The sequence below is a fragment of the Dipodomys merriami genome, unplaced genomic scaffold, assembly GCF_024711535.1.
Source record: "Dipodomys merriami isolate MVZ:Mamm:240054 unplaced genomic scaffold, mDipMer1.0.p SCAF_70, whole genome shotgun sequence".
Lineage (NCBI taxonomy): Eukaryota > Metazoa > Chordata > Mammalia > Rodentia > Heteromyidae > Dipodomys > Dipodomys merriami.
Window position 1 is genome coordinate 4,018,275 of NW_027206291.1, and position 18,787 is coordinate 4,037,061.

An 18,787-nucleotide genomic window follows, 5' to 3' on the forward strand; every position below is an offset into this window, starting at 1 on the left:
CCACCTGGCCTGTACTGAACCTAGAACCATCCCTGCCTTTCTGGGCCCTGCTGGGACTCAAGCATGGTGTTTCCAAAGTGAACAAAGATAAACATTCCATGTAGGCCTGAGGCAGTATGACCTGAAATCACTCTGCTACTTGAGCCACTGGAGCTAAGAATCTCACAGACTTTCCTGCCTGCCCTGGCTTCAGACCTTGATCTTCAGATCTCAGCTTCCCAAGTGGCTGGGATGACAAGCGTGAGCCACTATGTCTGGCAAGAAACAATTCTTTATCAACACTGGCAAAAGGGAAGCAGCATTTGAGTGTTGTGCTTTGAGTCTACACCCAAAACAGGGTAGTCTTTCCTCTTTTTTTTTCTCCTGTGGTAGCTGATAAAGATTGGCTTGTGGTTAGACTTAGAGGCAGCTCCTTGTTTGTGTAGGTGACTCTAAGCAGAAGCATCTGGGCCAAGTCATGTGAGTTAGATGAGGAGGGTGAGTGAGAGGAATGTTTATTAAGTGGGTGTCAGAGTCCAGGAAATCAATAAGGGATAATGGGGACTCTGTGGTTGGCATGGGGGGTGTATTATCACACCTTGGTCTAGAGAGGAAAGGGAAGGGAGGATTGCTGGAACCTGGCAGGGGCTTTAGCCTGCAGAAGTAGAAGCCTGCCACTGATCACAAGCGTAGTTTCTACAGAGGGAAAGAAATATTTCCTTTCTTTTTTGTCAGTCATGGAACTTGGACGTGGGGCCTGGACCCTGTCTCTGAGCTCTTCTCCCTCAAGGCTAGTGCTCTACCACTTTCAGCCACAACCTCATACCTGGCTTTTTGGTGGTTCATTGGAGATAAGAGACTCAAGGACTTTCTTGCCCAGGCTAGCTTCCAACCTCGATCCTCAGATCTCAGCCTCCTGAGTAGCTGGGATTACAGGCGTGAGCCACAGGTGCCCAGCTTCAAATTAATTTTTTAGTGCAATCCTGCACTATTTTAAATTAGCAAAAAGAGGACCAGTGATCTTGGCACTGGTGGCTCACGCCTGTCCTCCTGGCTACTCAGGAGGCTGAGACCTGAGAGTCATGGTTCCAAGCCAGCCTGGGTAGGAAAGTCTATAAAATTCTTCTCTCCACTATGGAGCTGGGGCTTATGTGGTAGAGCACTAAAAGCTAAAGGACAGTACCCAGGCCCAGAGTTGAAGCCCCCACATCGGAAAAAGAAAAAAAAAGAGAGAAGTAGTGGACATTGCATTATAGGCACACACCCTAATACACAGCCCAGCCCTTGTGCCCAGCCCCAAGAGATTCCCTGAGATGCTGAATTGCAAGATAAGTGAAGATGTACTTCCTCTTTAGTTAGCACTGAAGAGGCACCAGGCTGAGGAGAGGCTAAGTCTTCGGCACCTTGGGTAAGTGTCTGCGCGTTAGTAACTCCACACCCTGCACGGAAGGTGTTTTGCTTGGGTGTTTGAGTTGGGAAAGAAATATCCTGGCTTTAAAGAAAATTTCCAGGAGATGTTCCTTTTCCTGGCCCTGTGGCTTTATTTTTCTTGAAAGTCTGCTAGATGGGCATTGAGCCTGTTTGCTTTTCCATGTCTGTGTGTGAGAGAATGGAGGTACTGCTGTGTGGGTGATATGTTGTGGGGTGCTTTAAGCAGGTGCTAAAATGATAAAGCGTTAAGAAGAAAAGTCTAGTGCCCAGCACTGTGGCTCACGCCTGTAAACCCTAAGCTCCTCAGGAGGCTGGGATCTGAGGATCACAGTTCAAAGCCAACCCAGACAGGAAAGTTCATGAGACTCTTGTCTCCAATGAACCACCAGAAAAGCTAGAAGTGGAGCTGTGGCTTAAGTGATCGGGCACTAGCCTTGAGTGGAAAAGCACCCAGGCCCTGAGCTCAAGCCTTGGTACCAGCACAGAGAGAGAGAGAGAAAGAGAGAGAGAGAGAGAGAGAGAGAGAGAGAGAGAGAGAGAGAGAGAGAGAGAGAGAGAGAGAGAGAGAGAGCTATAGAAAAGCCTTGATGTAAATCCAGGACTGTAACATACAATGCACAGAACGCGGAAGAGCAGCTTATGCATTGCATCATCTTATACTTCTTCCCTTCCTCCATCCCTCTTCTTTCTTCCCATTCACCTCATGTGACGTCCCAGATGGAAGGAAAGAGGATTGTGGGAGAGACACTAAGTGAGCATTGAGCCCAGACTTCAGCCCCAGAACTGTCTCCAGGCCAGGGGAAGCACGAGCCAAGGTCCTGGAGCACCCCTTCTGTATCCATCCCTGTGCCTGCTAAGAGTTTTCTGACCTAGGCTGGGTCAGGGGCTCATCCTAACCAAGACCTTGAACTCCAGCCTGCCTAGTCTGCTTCTTCCTGGTCTCCAGGACCAGGGGTCCCAGTCAGCAATGAGGAAAGAAGCCATGACCCTCCCGAACATGGCGCAGTAAGCCAAGATCGCTCTGAAGCCGGATAGGGTCTGTTCTGGGGTTTGTCCTGAGGCAGCTTGTGGGTCTGTGGCAGGTAGAGGCCGCATGGTTCCAGCCTTCTGACACGGGGATGGGGTGCACATCCTTCAGGATGGAGCTCCTTGTGGGCAGGGGGTGGTGTTGAGGTGCTGCTGTTTTCCAGGCACAGGTCACCATCCTTCTCCACATCAGGGACAATTGGTGACTTCTTTCAGGGCATCAGCCTGGCAGGAGAGGCTGTTCATGTGTCTGAGAATTATGAGCCCTGAGTGTGTTCAAAGGCTGCCTTCCTGTGTGTGCATGTGAGGTGTGCCAAGATAGATTTGCAGAGCATGTTATCTTTGTTTAATACACCCTGGAAATTTGAAGTGTGTGTGTGTGTGTGTGTGTGTGTGTGTGTGTGTGTGTGTGTGTGTGTGTGTGTGTGTGTGTGTGTGTGTGTGTGTGTGTGTGTGTGTGTGTGTGTGTGTGTGTGTGTGTCCTGGGACTTGAACTCAGGGTCCCAGTGCTGTTCCTTAGCTTTTTTACTCAAGGCTAGTACGCTACCACTTGAGACATAGCTCCACTTCCAGTTTTTTGCTGGCTAATTGGAGAGGAGAGGCTCATGGAATCTCCTAGCCAGGTTAGATTTGAACCACAGTCCTCTGATTGCAGAGTAGCTAGGATTACAGGTATGAGCTTGGAAATGTGATGGCAAATCCCACTACCTAAATTATGCCCATCAAGCAAATACTTGCCACAGTGTTGTTGTGGTTGTTGTAGTTTAAACTCTTTGAAGGGTTGGAGGCTTGGTTCAGGTGGTAGAGTGCCAGCCAATGAGCAAAAGCATCAGATACTGAATCTGAGTTCTAGTCTTGGACCAAAATAAAACCAACTTTGAAAGGCACCTTTACAGTAGCATGGGATGCTTCTGTTATTTTGTCCTTTAGATGTGGATTTGGGGGGGGATTGGGGTGGGATATAAAGGACCTTCATTTGGTTCAGAATCAAAGCAGGTGGTTGAATGTAAAGTTTTTCTACCCCCTCGTTTTTCCGGCCACTCATATTTAAAGACAAGTAATGTCATTAATTTCTTGGGAATATTTACATTATGAAAATGCAGATAGGTGGTGTGTTACTACTCTGCTGGCTGGATTCTTGTTCCTCTGATGGAGTCGAACTCCTGAGAAGATAGCTCAAAGCTCTGCTAGTCCTGCCTTTCCCAGGCCCAGACCTGAGCAAGGCTGGGGCACTAGGCTGGCACCCAGAGCCTCACAGCTCAAACCAGAAGAGCTGCAGGCTGTGTGGCTCCAGGGTGGAGAAGGCCAGGTCTTCCAGCTGTGTGTGTGCAGGCTGGGAGCTTAGCGCCTCTGGGCTTTTGTCACCAGTGGCTCCAACCTTTGTAACCTTGGCTTCCTGCAGCAGTGAGTGGCAGCCCTGGGGAGTCCCCATGAGTGTCACAGCTTCTGGGTGGGTGCAGGTGTAGGGACCCACAGCTCTGACACTAGCCAGTGTGGTGGCTCTTGCTTGAGTCAAGGGCTTGGAAGCCTCCTGGAACTCATCCATTGACTGGGTCCCACAGTTGCTCATCTCCAGCGTTTGACACCCTTTGTCTCCTCTGCCAACTCGGCTCTCTTTGCCCAGTCACTTCCTGGTACTCTCCGGCCAACCTCATGCCATCAGCACTTCAGAACGGAGTTTCTGGACTGAATCACCTGGTTAGGTAGCCGGGAGGGGCACAGGAAAGGTTGTTTGTGCCAATCATGGCAGAGCCTTTCATGCCAATGAAGAATTGTGCTCCCACCAATCACAGAAGAGCCCTTCACGCAAATGGAGGACTGTGTTTGTTTGTACCAATCATAGCAGAACCCTTTATGCAAATGAAGGTGGTGTCTGCACCAATCATAGCAGGGCCCTTCATCCAAATGAAGAACTGTGCTTGCACCAATCTTAGCAGAGCTCTTCGTGCAAATGAAGAATTGTGTTTGCACCAATCATGGCTCAGCTTTTCATGTAAATGAAGGATCTTGTTTTCACCAATCAGAGGCCTTCTCGTGGGCCATCAGGTGAAGTACTTCTCTGGCTACAGGATCATCAAGAGTTCTGCTAGAATCTTGCTTAGAATACAAGTTCTCAAGGCCCATACGGTGCAGGCTGTGGAGCAGGTCTTAACCCCTGGTTGTGGAGGTCCTCTGCAGCTGCTGGAATGTCCTCAGAGTGATTGCAATGTTTCTAGAACAGCTGGGCTGCCACAAGGCAAATCTAGCTTGATGGCAGTACAGTGACTGTTCCTCACAGCTCCTCTTCCAACCATGCCAGACACCAGGGAAAAGCTGCTCTTTGTCTGTCTCTGTCTCTCTCTCTGTCTGTCTGTCTCTGTCTCTGTCTCTCTGTCTCTCTCTGTCTCTGTGTCTCTATCTCTGTCTCTATCTCTGTCTCTCTGTCTCTGTCTCTCTCTCTCTCTCCATAATAGGAATCAAACCCAGGTCTTTGCACATGCTAGTCAAGCACTCTACCAATTGAGTAAGGCCTTCAACCCTGTTGTTTTTGTATTTTACTTTTGAGATACCATCTTGCTAACTCTGTCCAAATTGGTCTTACATTTGCTATCCTCTTGCCTCTGGGAGACAAGAGAAACATGTGTTCAAGACTACCTATTGCATACCTTGGTGACACAGGTGATGATAATATACTGTGACTTTTAAACTTCCAAAAGAGCTCGTCAGAAGAAAAGGATAAATTTACAAGATGGATATGTTCTTTGTTTTTATTTACTTATCTTCCCATGGAATCACACACCAAGACATCCCACTGGACTTCACAAATACAGATGTGATGGTCAGTGACAAAATGGGAAGCAAATAAATAATAGGAGAGGGGGAAAATAATATCTGGATGGTGTGTGCAGGGAAATTTTCTACAGTGTGGATTTTGCTAAATGCAATAGACCAGGTTTTTAAATTCCAGGGACAGAGGGAGGGAGGACAGACAGACTTGTTTATCATTTGCTAACTGGAACCCTTGCTTCTGAGGACTTATTGGGAGAGAGATGAAAAGGGTTACACCGGACACTATCCGCATTTTGTTTCATCTTTCCAGGTCTGCTGAAGAGAGACTGTCGGCTTTGTGTTCCGGTGTCTCTGAGCTATGGGAAGCTGGTGCCTACCCATGCTCGCTGGTAAGTGAAACACAAGATTCGAACCTTGATCCTCAGATCTCAACCACCTGAATAGCTGGATTACAGACGTGAACCACCAGCGCTTGGTTCATTAGAAAGTTCTTCCTATCTCTATCAGTCCTTTTGTTTTGTTTTGTTTTGCCATCCTTCCCCCTTAGCTTTTTCTCCTTCCCTCTCCCATCTTTACAGTCCATGGATGAGAGAAAATATTCAGTTCTTGTCAGTGTGGGACTGGCTTACTTCATTTAATGTGGTGATTTCCACTTCCTTGATTTTCTTGCAAATGGCATGGCTTCATTTTTCATTGTGGCTAACTAATATTCCATTTTTTGCCTATAAATCACATAATCATTTATTGACCTGGTTGTGAGCATCTAATCTCCTCCTGCAATCAGGGCTATTGTGAATAAGGACGCGATAAACATGTGTACAAGAAGCTGACTTTGATTCTTCTTTTTAAAAAATATGCCCATGAAGTGGTTTGGTCAGATCATGTGAAAATGTTATTTTTAATTTTTTGAGGAACTCCTAGGATAATTTCCATAGTGGGCAGACAGACTTCCGTTCCCACCAATAGTGAAGATGCACATACATAACCTCACCATATGACTTCTTCGTTATTTTCTTGATGGCGGCCATTCTGTGTGAGGTGAACTGGAATCACAAGGATGCTTTGATTTGTGTTTCCTTTTTTTTTTTCTTTTGGCTAGTTGTGGGGCTTGAACTCTGGGCCTGGGCACTGCCCCTCAGCTCTTCAGCTCAAGGTGAGTGTTCTACCACTTGAGTCACAGCACCACTTCCAATTTTCTGGTGGTTCATTGGAGATGAGAGTCTCATGGACTTTCCTGCTTTGAACTGCAAAGTTCAGATCTCAGCCTCCTTAGTAGCTAGGATGACAGGCTTGAGCCACCGGCACCTGGCTTTTGTGTTTCCTTTACAGTTAAGAATGCTGGTATTGGGGCTGGCAAGTTGGCTCAGTGGTAGAGCGCTTACCTTGCATGCCTGAGGCCCTGGGTTCGATTCCTCAGCACCACATAAGCAAAACGAAAAAAGCCAGAAGTGGCGCTGTGGCTCAAGTGGTAGAGCCTAGCCTTGAGCTGAAGAGCTGAGGGACAGCGCCCAGGCCCAGAGTTCAGGCCCCATGACCGGACCCCCCCCCCCAAAAAAAGAATGCTGGTATTGCTGGATCCTTGAGTAGTTCTAAGTTTAGTTTTCTTCTTCTTCTTCTTCTTCTTCTTCTTCTTCTTCTTCTTCTTCTTCTTCTTCTTCTTCTTCTTCTTCTTCTTCTTCTTCTTCTTCTTCTTCTTCTTCTTCTTCTTCTCCTTCTTCTCCTTCTTCTTCTCCTTTCTTCTTCTTCTTTTTGAATGTCCATGCTGCCTTTCATTTATATTCCTCCAAACAGTGTAATACTAGGACTCCCCTCCACCCCACCCCCACCATTCCCCCATCCCCGCCGCATTTGCTGTTACTCATATTCTTGATGCTGGCCAAGCTTACCATGGATGAGATGAAATCTCAATGTTATTTGGACTTGCATTTCATTTATGACCAGGGATGTTGAATACTTTTCCATGTGTCTATTGACTATTTTTACTTATTTTGAGAAGTCTGTATTTCCTTTGCTTATTATTAATTGAGAGTTATTGATTTGAGGGGGTTTAGTTTATTGAGCTCCTTGTATATTCTAGATATTAGGCCCTTGTCAGATTTATAACTGGCAAAATGATTGATTGATAGATAGATAGATAGATAGATAGATAGATAGATAGATAGATAGATAGATAGAGATATTTTCTCCCATTCTGTAGGACTGTTTTTATAGCTTAGAAACTATGTCCTTCACTGTGCAGAAACTTTTGAGCTTGGTACAGTCCCATTGGTTGATCCTGTCCCCAAGTTGATGAGCACATTGGATGATAACATCTTGAGTGTATCTCATAAAATATATCATTGAGGGGCTGGGAAGGTGGCTCAGTGGTAGAGCACTTGCCTTGCATGCATGAGGCCCTGGGTTCGATTTCTCAGTACCACATAAGCAAAAAGAAAAAAGCCAGAAGTGGCATTGTGGCTCAAGTGGTAGAGCGCTAGCCTTGAGCTGAAGAGCTGAGTTCAGGCCCCACAACCGGACCCCCCCCCAAAAAAAATATATATCATTGAAATGAGTTTTTTAATTTGCCTGTGTGTGTGTGTGTGTGTGTGTGTGTGTGTGTGTGTGTGTGTGTGTGTGTGTGTGTGTGTGTGTGTGTGTGTGTGTGTGTGTGTGTGTGTGTGTGTGTGTGTGTGTGTGTGTGTGTGTGTGTGTGTCCTGGGGCTTGAAATCAGGGCCTGGGCATTGTGCCTGAGCTTTTGTGCTCAAGGCTAGTGCTCTATCACTTGAGCCACAGCATCACTTTTGGCTTTTTTTGTGTGTGTGGTCAATTGGAGATAAAAGTCTCACAGACATTCCTGCCCAGGCTGGCTTTGAATCGTGATCCTCAGATCTCAGCCTCCTGAGAAGCTAGGATTATAGGTGTGAGCCACAGGCTCTCAGCTCTTACTTGTTTGTTGTTGTTGTTTTCTAATGTGGCCACTAAGAAATGTTAAGTAACCCAGTAGCTTGTGTTCTATTCTACTGGTGAATAGGAGGTACAGGCCTAGACTGCCAGCCATTGGGGAATACCAAGAGGAGACTTCCAGCCTGGCTTTGGGGGCTAGCTAGTTTTGGGAGGATCTGCGGCATAAGGTGGTGGATTTTCAGAAGTTGGATCACATAACAATAGTCAGACCTTTCTCCCGTGCACCCCGAGCACATAGCCTACTCCTGGTGCTCATAGCCTGCCTGGAGACTCTGTGAGGAAGCTGGTACATGTGCCAATAGCTCTTTTCTGTGTATGGGGGGTGGGGGGGAGAAGCCCTCAGCTCGCCCCGGGGGAGTCCCAGGGGGAGCCTCACATGACCGCTTCCTCCTTTTTGTCTTTTCTCCCAGCCCTTGGCGTCTTGCTGGCTGTGTCAGGATGGGAAGTAACAAATTCTAAAGGTGAGTCTGTCTACTCATGGCCAAACACCAAGAGAAAGGAAGTGGGGCTATAGGACTTTGAGGGGGGGAAAGGGGACAGGGAGAAGGGAAGAATGTCTTTTCTTTTTTTCTTTTTCTTTTTTTTTTTTTATTGCTCGTGGGGCTTGAACTCTGGGCCTGGGCTCTTCAGCTCAAGGCATGCATGCACTCTACCACTTGAGCCACAGCAGCCACTTCCGGCCTTTTCTGCTTATGTGATGCTGAGGAATCGAACCCAGGGCCTCATGCATGCCAGGCAAGCACCCTACCACTGAGCCACCTTCCCAGCCCAGAAGAATGTCTTCTCAAGTGAGAGAGGACTGAGCCTCGGGCACTTTCTTGTGTTCTTTGGATAATGGATGTTTCCTGTGCTCCGTTCTCACCACCCATCACCAGCATTTTCAGCACCAATAGCACTTGCAAATAGTTAGGGTGGTGCTCGACCACTTGAGCCACACACCTCCACTTCGGGCTTTTTGGTGGTTCATTTGAGATAAAAGGCCTTCTGAGCCGGGCGCTGGTGGCTCACGCCTGTAATCCTAGCTACTCAGGAGGCTGAGATCTGAGGATCGCGGTTCAAAGCCAGCCCGGGCAAGAAAGACCATGAGACTCCTATCTCCAATAAACCACCAGAAAACCGGAAGTGGCGCTGTAGCTCAAGTGGTAGAGCGCTCGCCTTGAGCTGAAGAGCTGAGGGACAGCGCCCAGGCCCAGAGTTCAAGCCCCACGACCGACAAAAAAAAAAAAAAAAAAAAAAAAAAAAAAAGGCCTTCTGGACTTTCCTGCCTGGGCTGATCTTGAACCCCAAATCCTTAGCTCCCAGCCTCCTGAGTAGCTAGGGGTGAGTAGGCATGAACCTCGGGTACCCAGCTGTCAGGGATCATTTCTTGGACAAATGAATGAGCAAATGAACGAATAGACCTGTGTTCTGTGCAGCTCCCTGTCCCCACTGCCATGTCTACGCTGACTGCCACAACACCACCCACTGCATCTGTAAGCCTGGATTCCAGCCCACATCTGGGCCAGGCCCCTTCATCTGGCCCCAGGAGGCCTGCAAAGGTAAGGATGTCACTCAGTAGAAGAAGCCATCATGGTGTGGCGTGTGTGTGTGTGTGTGTGTGTGTGTGTGTGTGTGTGTGTGTGTGTAAAACACACCCCCTCCCCACAGCCTCCAGAGGATCAGAGGGCCTCAGAAGAGGTACAGCAATTAGTCAGGTATATTTTTTCCCCCAATCCTGGGGCTTGAACTCAGGGTTTAAGCACCGTTCCTGAGCTTCTTTGTGCTCAAGGCAAGCAATCTACCATTTGACCCACATAGCATCACTTGCAGCTTTTTCTGAATAGTTTTTTGGAGATAAGAGTCTCACAGACTTTCCTGTCCGGGTTGGCTTTGAACTGGAATCCTCAAATCTCAGCCTCCTGAGTAGCTAGGATGACCAGCATAAGTCATTGGCGCCTGGCTTAGCCATCTCCGTGCTTGGATAGAAAGAGGAAGCATGTGGCATCGGCCCAGAGCAGAGTCAGTCTGTGGGTTTCCTTTCTTGAACCTCAACTCTTGCCATTAGCTGCTAAACCAAGAGAGACTCAGAGCACAGATTCTGTGAGCCAGGACATAAGGAATATGGTCCTTCTGTGTCTCATGACATGTTTTCTACTTTATTCCACTACCAATCCCTGGGTGTTGGTTTATGTTTTGTTGTTCTGTTTTATTTTGTTTTGTTTTTGTGCAAGTCCTAGGACTTGAACTCAGGGCTCAGGTGCTATCCCTGAGCTTGTTTGCTCAACGCTCCAACTCTACCACTTGAGTCACAGCTCCACTTCCTACTTCATAGTGGCTCATTGGAGGTGAGTCTCACAGACTTTCCTGCCGGGGCTGACTTTGAACCCCTGACCCTCAGATCTCAGCCTCTTGAATAGCTGGGATGAAAAGCCACTGGCCCCTGCCACGCTCCACACTTGGATAAACCATGTTAGGCCATGAGAACTCTGTGGAGAAGAGGACATGGCACAGTTCTTGAAGAGTAAACGTAGCTTTCCTCTTGCCCATCAGACATTGATGAGTGCCAGACGCAGCAGGCGCGCTGCAGGAAAAAATCTTACTGCAAGAACAAGATTGGGAGCTACCTCTGCAGCTGCGTGGTAGCGGTGCCTTGGCTCAACTGGGTGGCCAGCATCATTGACATCGAACATCCACAGTGTTACAGTAAGCATCTCCAAATACTCCTTCCCTCATGAAAGAAAAGGGGGAGAAGGGAGGCACAGACTTCGGGGTAGAAATTCCTCTGGGCCCACTGGTATGATAAGTTTGAGTTCTCCTAAAAAATAAGTATAATAAATCTTTTAAAGAAAAAAAAAAGGCCAGGCACCAGTGGCTCATGCCTGTCATACTAGCTACTCAGGAGGCTGAGGTCTGAGGATCATGGTTCAAGGCCAGCCAGGGTTTATCTCCAATAAACCACCAGAAAACTGGAAGTGGTGCTGTGGCTCAAGTGGTAGAGCGCTCTCCTTGAGCCAAAAAGCTGAGGGACAGCACCCAGGCTCACAGTTCAAGTCCCATGACCAACAAAAAGAAAAAAAAAAAAAAAGAGGTTAAAGCCAGGTGCTAGTGGCTCAAACCTGTTATCCTAAATTCTCAGGAGGCTGAGATCTGAGGATCGCAGTTCAAAGCCAGCCTGGGCAGAAAAGTCTATGAGACTCTTATCTCCAATGAACCGCCAGAAAACCGGAAGTGGCACTGTGGCTCAAGTGGTAGAGCACTCGCCTTGAGCAAAAGAGTCAGGAACAGCAACCAGGCCCTGAGTTCAAGCCCCAGGATGGGCACCCCCCCAAAAAAAGGGGGGTTAGGAGACCATAGCTGGTGACAGCAACACCAGCCTCAAGGCAGAGTAAGAGAGCAGAGCTGTGTCCCAGCCTCTGTCCCTCATCGCTGTGCTGTCCCCCGTCCTTCCCAGAGCGAGGCTGTCTAAACCAAACCACCTAGCCAGTCCCAGCTCGCAGACTCCTGGGAATCCATGGCTGCCTTACAAGTCACTCTCCTTCCATTCCAAAAGGACTGGCTTCGTATTCTTCTGAACTTGGTTTTTTTAATGTGTGTGTATGTTGGTCCTGAGGCTTAAACTTAAAGCTTGGATGCTGTCCCTGAACTTTTCTGCTTCAGGCTGGCGTTCAACTACTTGAGGCACAGCACCACTTCTGGCTTTTTTTGTAGTTCATTGGAGATAAGAGTCTCATGGAATTTCCTGCCCAGGCTGGCTTTGAACTGTGATCCTCCAGATCTCAGCCTCCTGAGTAGCTAGGATGACAGGCGTGAGCTACCAGTGCCCAGCTCACAATTCAGCTTCTTGAAAGCAAGTGCGTGGAAGCCCTGGACTGGCCGCTGGTGGTTCAGCAGAGCTAGCCTCCATTTCCTAGGGACGTGAGCGTCTCTGCTTTGCTCCAATGTCGCACAGAGCTGGGAATGGCTAGAGGGTTTGAAGGGGAAGCTGCAGGATCACAGACTCAACATGCTGTCCCCTTTGTAGATGAACTGTCCCCAGGCCACATGGAAAGGGAAACCGTTCCACAGCAGGGTGAGTACCCAGATTCAGGACCCTGGCTGGCAATTCCAGATTCCTACTTCCTGGTATGCTCCTGAATCCCTGCCTCCCAGGAACTCAGGAATTTGACCTGTGGGGAAAGAGGATCTGTGAGGATGTGGTCAAATCAAGAAGAGTCTGTGCAAGATGAGGGAGTACAGCCAAGCAGGGTGGCTCATCCCCTTAATCCCAGCTACTCAGCAGGCTGAGATCTAGAGGATCACAGTTCAAAGCCAACTTGGGAACAACAGTCCAAAAAAGATTCTTCTCTCCAAAATAGCCAGCAAAATGTCTGGATGGAGATGCGGCTCAAGTGGTAGAGCGCCAGCCTCACAAGTAGGCTATGTGTTCAAATCCCAGTTACACACACAACACACACACACACACACACACACACACACACACACACACACACATAAATTAAAGTGGGCTCTAAATTCAATATAATCAGTAACCTGATTTCTTTTTCAAAAATTTTATTGTGATTAAGTGATTACATAATTTCACAAATTTCACAGTATTGTGGGATAGTGATGCTTAGTTTAAGTCGCAAACACATTCTAACCTTCATGGGGCAAATTGTCTATGGTGGCCTATGACGATTATGAGTTCTGTGGGCTTTGATTATATAGTTATGTCTTCCACATCAGATGAAATGTACATTCCTTTCTTTTTGCATAGTGTCAGCTGTTCCCTCCTTCCCTCTCATTCCCTCCCTCCCATCACTGCCATTGAGTTGTTTGGTTTGTTTTGATCAATGTCCAGGGCAGATGATGGGTTGTATGTTTTCCCCTGTTTCCCTCTGATTCTGTTTCCTCCTGCTAGTTTCCCTCCGATGTGCCCATATATACTACATATGTGGTCAGCAACACGGGGTCATTTAGTAATGATTCGACCAGATGAGTGGAGGTCCTTTGTTTCTCGAGTCTTGTTTACTTTGTCATATCACCTACATTTTGGATTTAACATCCACTTATCAGGGAGACCATGTGCCGTTTGTCTCTTTGGTCTTGACTTACCTCACTCCACATGATTTCTTCTAGTTCCATCCATTTCCCTGTGAATGACATTATTTTGTCTTTCTAATGTCTGTATAATATTCTACTGTATATAGATACCACAATTTTTTGGCTCCATTCATCTGTAGTGGGGCATCTGGGTTGTTTCTATATCCTGACTATTGTGAACAGTGCTGCAGTGAATATGGAGTTGTCCTTGTATCCTGGTTCCTGTTGTTCAGGATAGATACTTGGAGTGGTATGGCTGGGTCATAGGGGAGGTCATTATTTAGCTTTCTGAGGACCTTCCAGACTGCTTTCCAAAGTGGTTGTATAAGTGTACATTCCCACCAGCAGTGTAATAGGGTTCCTCTTTCTCTGCATCTCCTCCAGCATTTGTCGTTGGCTGACTTGTGGATGTGGGACATTCTGACTGGGGTAAGGTGGTATCCCAGGGTTGTCTTTATTTGCATTTCCTTTACAACCAGGGATGGTGAACATTCCTTTATGTGTTTCTTTGCCATTTTTATCTCTTCTTCTGAGAAGTCTCTCTTTAGTTCCCTTGACCATTTAGTAATTGGTTTGTTAGGTTTGGGAGGGATTAGTTTCTTGAGTTCCCTGTATATACTGGATATTAACTCCTTGTCTTATATATTGCTGGTAAATATTTTTTTCCCAGTTACTTGGTTGTCTTTCTAGTTTGGCAGCTATGTCTTTAGCTGTGCAGAAACTTTTTATTTTAAGGTAGTCCCATTTGTCGAGTCTCTCTCGAATTTGTTGTGACCCTGGGACTCTGTTCAGGAAGTTCCTGCCTGTGCCTATAAGTTCTAGTGTCTCTCCTACTCTGTCCTGCAGTAGTTTCAGAGATTCAGGATGATGTTAAGGTCTTTAATCCATTTTGAGTTGATGTTAGTGCATGGTGACAGGCTGGGGTCTACTTTTAGTCTTCTGCATGTGGCTGCCCAGTTTTCCCAGCACCAGTAGTTGAAGAGGCTGTGTTTCTTCCATTGTATGTCTTTGGCTCCTAGTCGAATATCAGCTGACTGTAGGCGTGTGGTTTTATTTCTGGATCTTCTCTTCTATTCCGTTGGTCTTCGGGTCTGTTTTTGTGCCAGTACCATGCTGTCTTTGTTATGGCTCATAGTAGAGTTTGAAGTCCAGAAACGAGATCCCACCCATATTGTCTTTTTTGCCTAGAATTGTTTTGGCTATTCTAGGTCTTTTGTTGTTCCATATGAATTTTTGGACGGTTTTCTGTATTTCAGAAATGACATCATTGGGATCTTAATAGGAATTGCATTGAATTTGTATATTAATTTTGGCAGCATGGCCATTTTCACTATAATTAAGGCTGCCTATCCAAGAACATGGAAGGTCTTTCCATTTCCTAGTGTCTTCTGTAATTTCTTTCTTTCAGTTTTTATAGTTTTCATTAAATAGCTGGGATTCATTAAATAGCTGAGATTCTGGGCCTGGGTTACCAGCCCCTGTCCCATTTTGGACTTAAATTTTTTTTTTTTGTTTGTCCTCATCTTAGGACTTGAACTCAAGGCCTGGGCATTGTCCATGAGACTCTCAGTGCTCAAGGTAGCCCTCTACCACATGAAGCTTTTCCTGAGTAGTTCATTGGAGATCAGAGTCTCATGGAATTTCCTGCCCGCGCTGGCTTTGAACTGTGATCCTCCAGATCTCAGCCTCCTGAGTAGCTAGGATGACAGGCGTGAGCTGCCAGTGCCCAGCTCACAATTCAGCTTCTTGAAAGCAAGTGCGTGGAAGCCCTGGGCTGGCCGCTGGTGGTTCAGCAGAACTAGCCTCCATTTCCTAGGGACGTGAGCATCTCTGCTTTGCTCCAGTGTCGCACAGAGCCAGGGACGGCTAGAGGGTTTGAAGGGGAAGCTGCAGGGTTGTGCGACTGGATCACAGACTCGACATGCTGTCCCCTTTGTAGATGAACTGTCCCCAGGCCACATGGAAAGGGAAACGGTTCCACAGCAGGGTGAGTACCCAGAGCCAGGACCCTGGCTGGCAATTCCAGATCCCTGCTTCCTGGGCTAGTTGCTGTGCTCCTGAATCCCTGCCTCCCAGGAACTCAGGAATGTGACCTGCAGGGAAAGAGGGTCTGTGAGGATGCGGTCAGGTGAAGGTGACTCTGTGCAAGGTCAGAGCAGAGCCAAGCAGGGTGGCTCATTCCTGTAATCCTAGCTACTCATCAGGCTGAGATCTGGAGATCACAGTTCAAAGCCAACTTGGGAATGACAGTCCAAAAAGACTCTTCTCCCCAATGTAAACAGCAAAAAGTCTGGATGGAGGTGTGGTTCAAGTGGTAGAGCACCAGCCTAACAAATAGGGTATGTGTTCAAATCCCAGTTACAGACACACACACACACACACACACATTAAAGTAGGTAGTCCCTAAGTCTAATATAATCGACAACCTGACTTTTTTTTTTACAAAAAGAGGGAGAATTAGGTTACAGAGACAAGATGGAGAGATGGAGAGACTGGATCTCTAATGCCACAAACCAATCCGGGGATGCCCAATAGCTCCCTCATTTTCCATTCATTTAAGTTTTCTTTGTGTCTTCCCTGCTGGTAATTTGTAAGGTCAGTCATCCAAGAAGCCACATTTTAAAATAGAGAATATTGGAGTCTTTATTATACAGTTAACAGCTGTAGGCCGCACACAGATACACATAACACAGCTAGGAAACATACTAAAGAGGAAAGAGATAACAAAAGCAATACCAACAAGCCAATTCGGCTGAACTGGGACGCCATGATGACCGGAGATGAGCCAGGAGATAGGACACAGGATACGATCACAGAGACACACATGGCATGGAGTCATGGCGGCTAGGCTGGTCTGGGCCTAAATAGGTCGGTGCAGGAGGCAGATCCTCAGGAAATTCCCAGTCCTAAGCACTGGATTGACAGATTCAGTAACCTATCATCAGCCAAGTGCCTGCTCCTGCCTCCAGGGGTCTGGGCACGCCCATTACCTGGGAGGCAGGTGATGGGGGTAGGGTGGGGGGAGGGTTTCCTTCCCCCAGCATGAAGACAAGATGCCAGACCTATAATCTACCATGTGGCCAATATGGTGCCAGCCAGACCTGGCCTCCTTACTTCAGTAACAGGGCTTAAACACAGGGCCTGAGCACTGTCCCTCTTCCTTTCCACTCAAGGCTGGTGCTCTACCACTTAAGTTTCTGACTTTTTGCTGGGTCATTAGAGATAGGTGTTTTATGGATTTCCCTGTCCTGGCCTGGCTTGGAACCATACTTAGATCTCCTCTGCCTTACTAGCTGGGATTATAAGCATGGGTTACCAGTTCTTGTCTCATTTTAGACTGTTTTTCCCCCCCCACACTAGTCCTGATCCTGTGGCTTTTTTATTTTTAATTTTTTGTTGGTCATGGGGCTTGAACTCTGGGCCTGAGCGCTGTCCCTCAGCTCTTCAGCTCAAGGCGAGCACGCTACCACTTGAGCTACAGTGCCACTTCCAGTTTTCTGGTGGTTTATTGGAGGTAAGAGCTTCATAGCCTTTCCTGCCTGGGCTGGCTTTGAACCTCGATCCTCAGATCTCAGCCCCCGAGTAGCTAGGATTACAGGCATGAGCCACTGTCACCTGGCTTTATTTTTATTTGTTGGTCGTGGGGCTTGAACTCTGGACCTGGGTACTTTCCCTGAGCTCTTCAGCTCTAGTCTAGCACTCTATCACTTGAGCCACAGCGCCACTTCCAGTTTTCTGGTGGTTAATTGGAGATGAGGTGCCTCACAGACTTTCCTGCCCGTACTGGCTTTGAACTGTGATCCTCAGATCTCAGTCTCCTGAGTAGCTTGGATTGCAGGTGTGAGCTACCGGAGCCCAGCGGTCCTGGGGCTTTAAGGTCAGGGCCTAGATGTTGTCCCTGAGCCTCTCTATGCTCAAAGCTAGGGCTCTACCACTTGAGCCACAGTGCAACGTGCAGCTTTTCTGAGTAGTTTATTGGAGATAAGAGTCTCTTGGACTTTCCTGCCCTGGCTGGCTTCAAACAGTGATCCTCAGATCTCAGCTTCCTGAGTATCTAGGATGACAGGCGTGAGCCACCAGTGCCCAGCATTTTGGACTTCTTAGGGGGAATCGGCATGGACTGCAGGAACCTCAGGGGTGGATGTGTTTTCCCTACATCTCATGACAATGTCCTCTTTCCTCCCCAGAAGACCAGGGCACAGAGACAGGAGGAACGGCCACCCCTCAAGTGAATATTTGGGTGAGTGTGGTCAAGTTTGGCTCTGGGAAACATCGGGTTAGACTGACATGGCCACTCTGCTATTCAAGCATTGCGCCGCTCACCAGTTATTTTCACACTAGCCTAGGTCCTACTTGGGGAAAGTTTTGCCTCTTTCCTGAGAGGCGGTGGGAAATAGCTAAGTTTTAAACTGGAGAGGTGGCAGCTACTCAGGAGGCTGAGATCTGAGGATCATGGGTTGAAGTCAGCCCGGGCAGGAAAGTCTGTGACACTCAACTAACCACCAGAAAATTGGAAGTGGAGCTAGAGTGCCTTAAGCAAAGAGCCGAGGGACAGTGCCCAAGCTGAGCTCAAGCTCTACAAACAACAACAACAATAATGTCTCATGGATTTTTCTACCCAAGCTGGGCTTCGAACCTTGATCCTCCAGATCTCAGCCTTCTGAGTCACTGAGAGGCACTGTACCTGATCCTATTCTTTCTTAACTAAGTTTCCATGAGAGTTCACCTACTTGTTTTTGTTTCTTGGAAAGAGAGCTATGGGTAAAAACGGAAACAGAAAAGACTTTGCGAAGAATGTCACCCAAATGCTTCGGCGTGTAGAATTCTTCATATGGAATCAAAGTTCTGATTTTCCAACAAAAGGAGAATATCCGGAGCTTGATATAGGTAAGAAATGGCAAGCAGATTCCTTCCAGCTACAGTAAGAGGCTGGGGGTGGGGGCAGGGAGGGCCTGGTGTTCTCTGCGCCTCCCATGAGATCTCTCTGCTCCCAGACTACAAACATGTCCATGTCAGCACTTGGTGTGACTGGGGCTCTTCTTGCAAAATGCCAAAATGCACGTGGGGCTGCGGATTAGTAGCTCCACCTGCAACCCTACTACACTTTGATCCACAACACTACTTCCAGTTTCCTGGTGGTTCATTAGCAATAAGAGTCTCACAGACTTTCCTGCCTGGGCTGGCTTTGAACCAGGATCCTCAGATCTCAGCCTCCTGAGTAGCTAGGATGACAGGGCGTGAGATACTGGCACCTGGCAAGCAAGCAGTTCTCTAAGTGTTATTAGCCCTGAGAGGCAGGGCCGGGGCCCGGTGCTCATCATCCCATGTCCCCAGTCTATGAAACCAAGAGATGCGACCAGAAGACTGTTCTGGCAGCTGGAAACAACACAATGGACATCGACTGCGCCAGCACCCTCACGGGATCTGGAAGGGAAGGTAAGGGTGGGGAGACGAACGCTCTGGGCGCTGTCCTGGGTGGCTGGACCCTTGGGTGGGGCTCGCAGCGTCCTCAAGAGAGAGTCTCACAACACCTCAGGCACACGGCAAATCCATGGGCGCCATGAGATGTTCGGGTTG

At 47.7% G+C, this 18,787-nt stretch overlaps 1 protein-coding gene across 5 annotated transcripts in view; it reads left to right on the forward strand.

Moving 5' to 3' along the window:
• Window positions 1-1,345: 1,345 nt before the first annotated feature.
• LOC138817759 (putative adhesion G protein-coupled receptor E4P) overlaps window positions 1,346-18,787 on the forward strand; it is a 31,175-nt gene continuing 13,733 nt past the window's right edge. For 2 of the 5 annotated variants that reach the window (XM_070008406.1, XM_070008409.1), the window contains exons 1-10: window positions 1,346-1,387; window positions 5,516-5,594; window positions 8,560-8,610; window positions 9,565-9,687; window positions 10,679-10,831; window positions 12,150-12,197; window positions 15,150-15,197; window positions 17,398-17,450; window positions 17,962-18,097; window positions 18,545-18,646. In XM_070008406.1, coding sequence (XP_069864507.1) covers window positions 5,564-5,594; window positions 8,560-8,610; window positions 9,565-9,687; window positions 10,679-10,831; window positions 12,150-12,197; window positions 15,150-15,197; window positions 17,398-17,450; window positions 17,962-18,097; window positions 18,545-18,646 — 745 coding nt within the window. In that variant the 5' untranslated portion in view covers window positions 1,346-1,387; window positions 5,516-5,563. The remainder of the gene's footprint in view (window positions 1,388-5,515; window positions 5,595-8,559; window positions 8,611-9,564; window positions 9,688-10,678; window positions 10,832-12,149; window positions 12,198-15,149; window positions 15,198-17,397; window positions 17,451-17,961; window positions 18,098-18,544; window positions 18,647-18,787) is intronic. The other 3 variants (XM_070008407.1, XM_070008408.1, XM_070008410.1) reach the window with 3 other exon arrangements.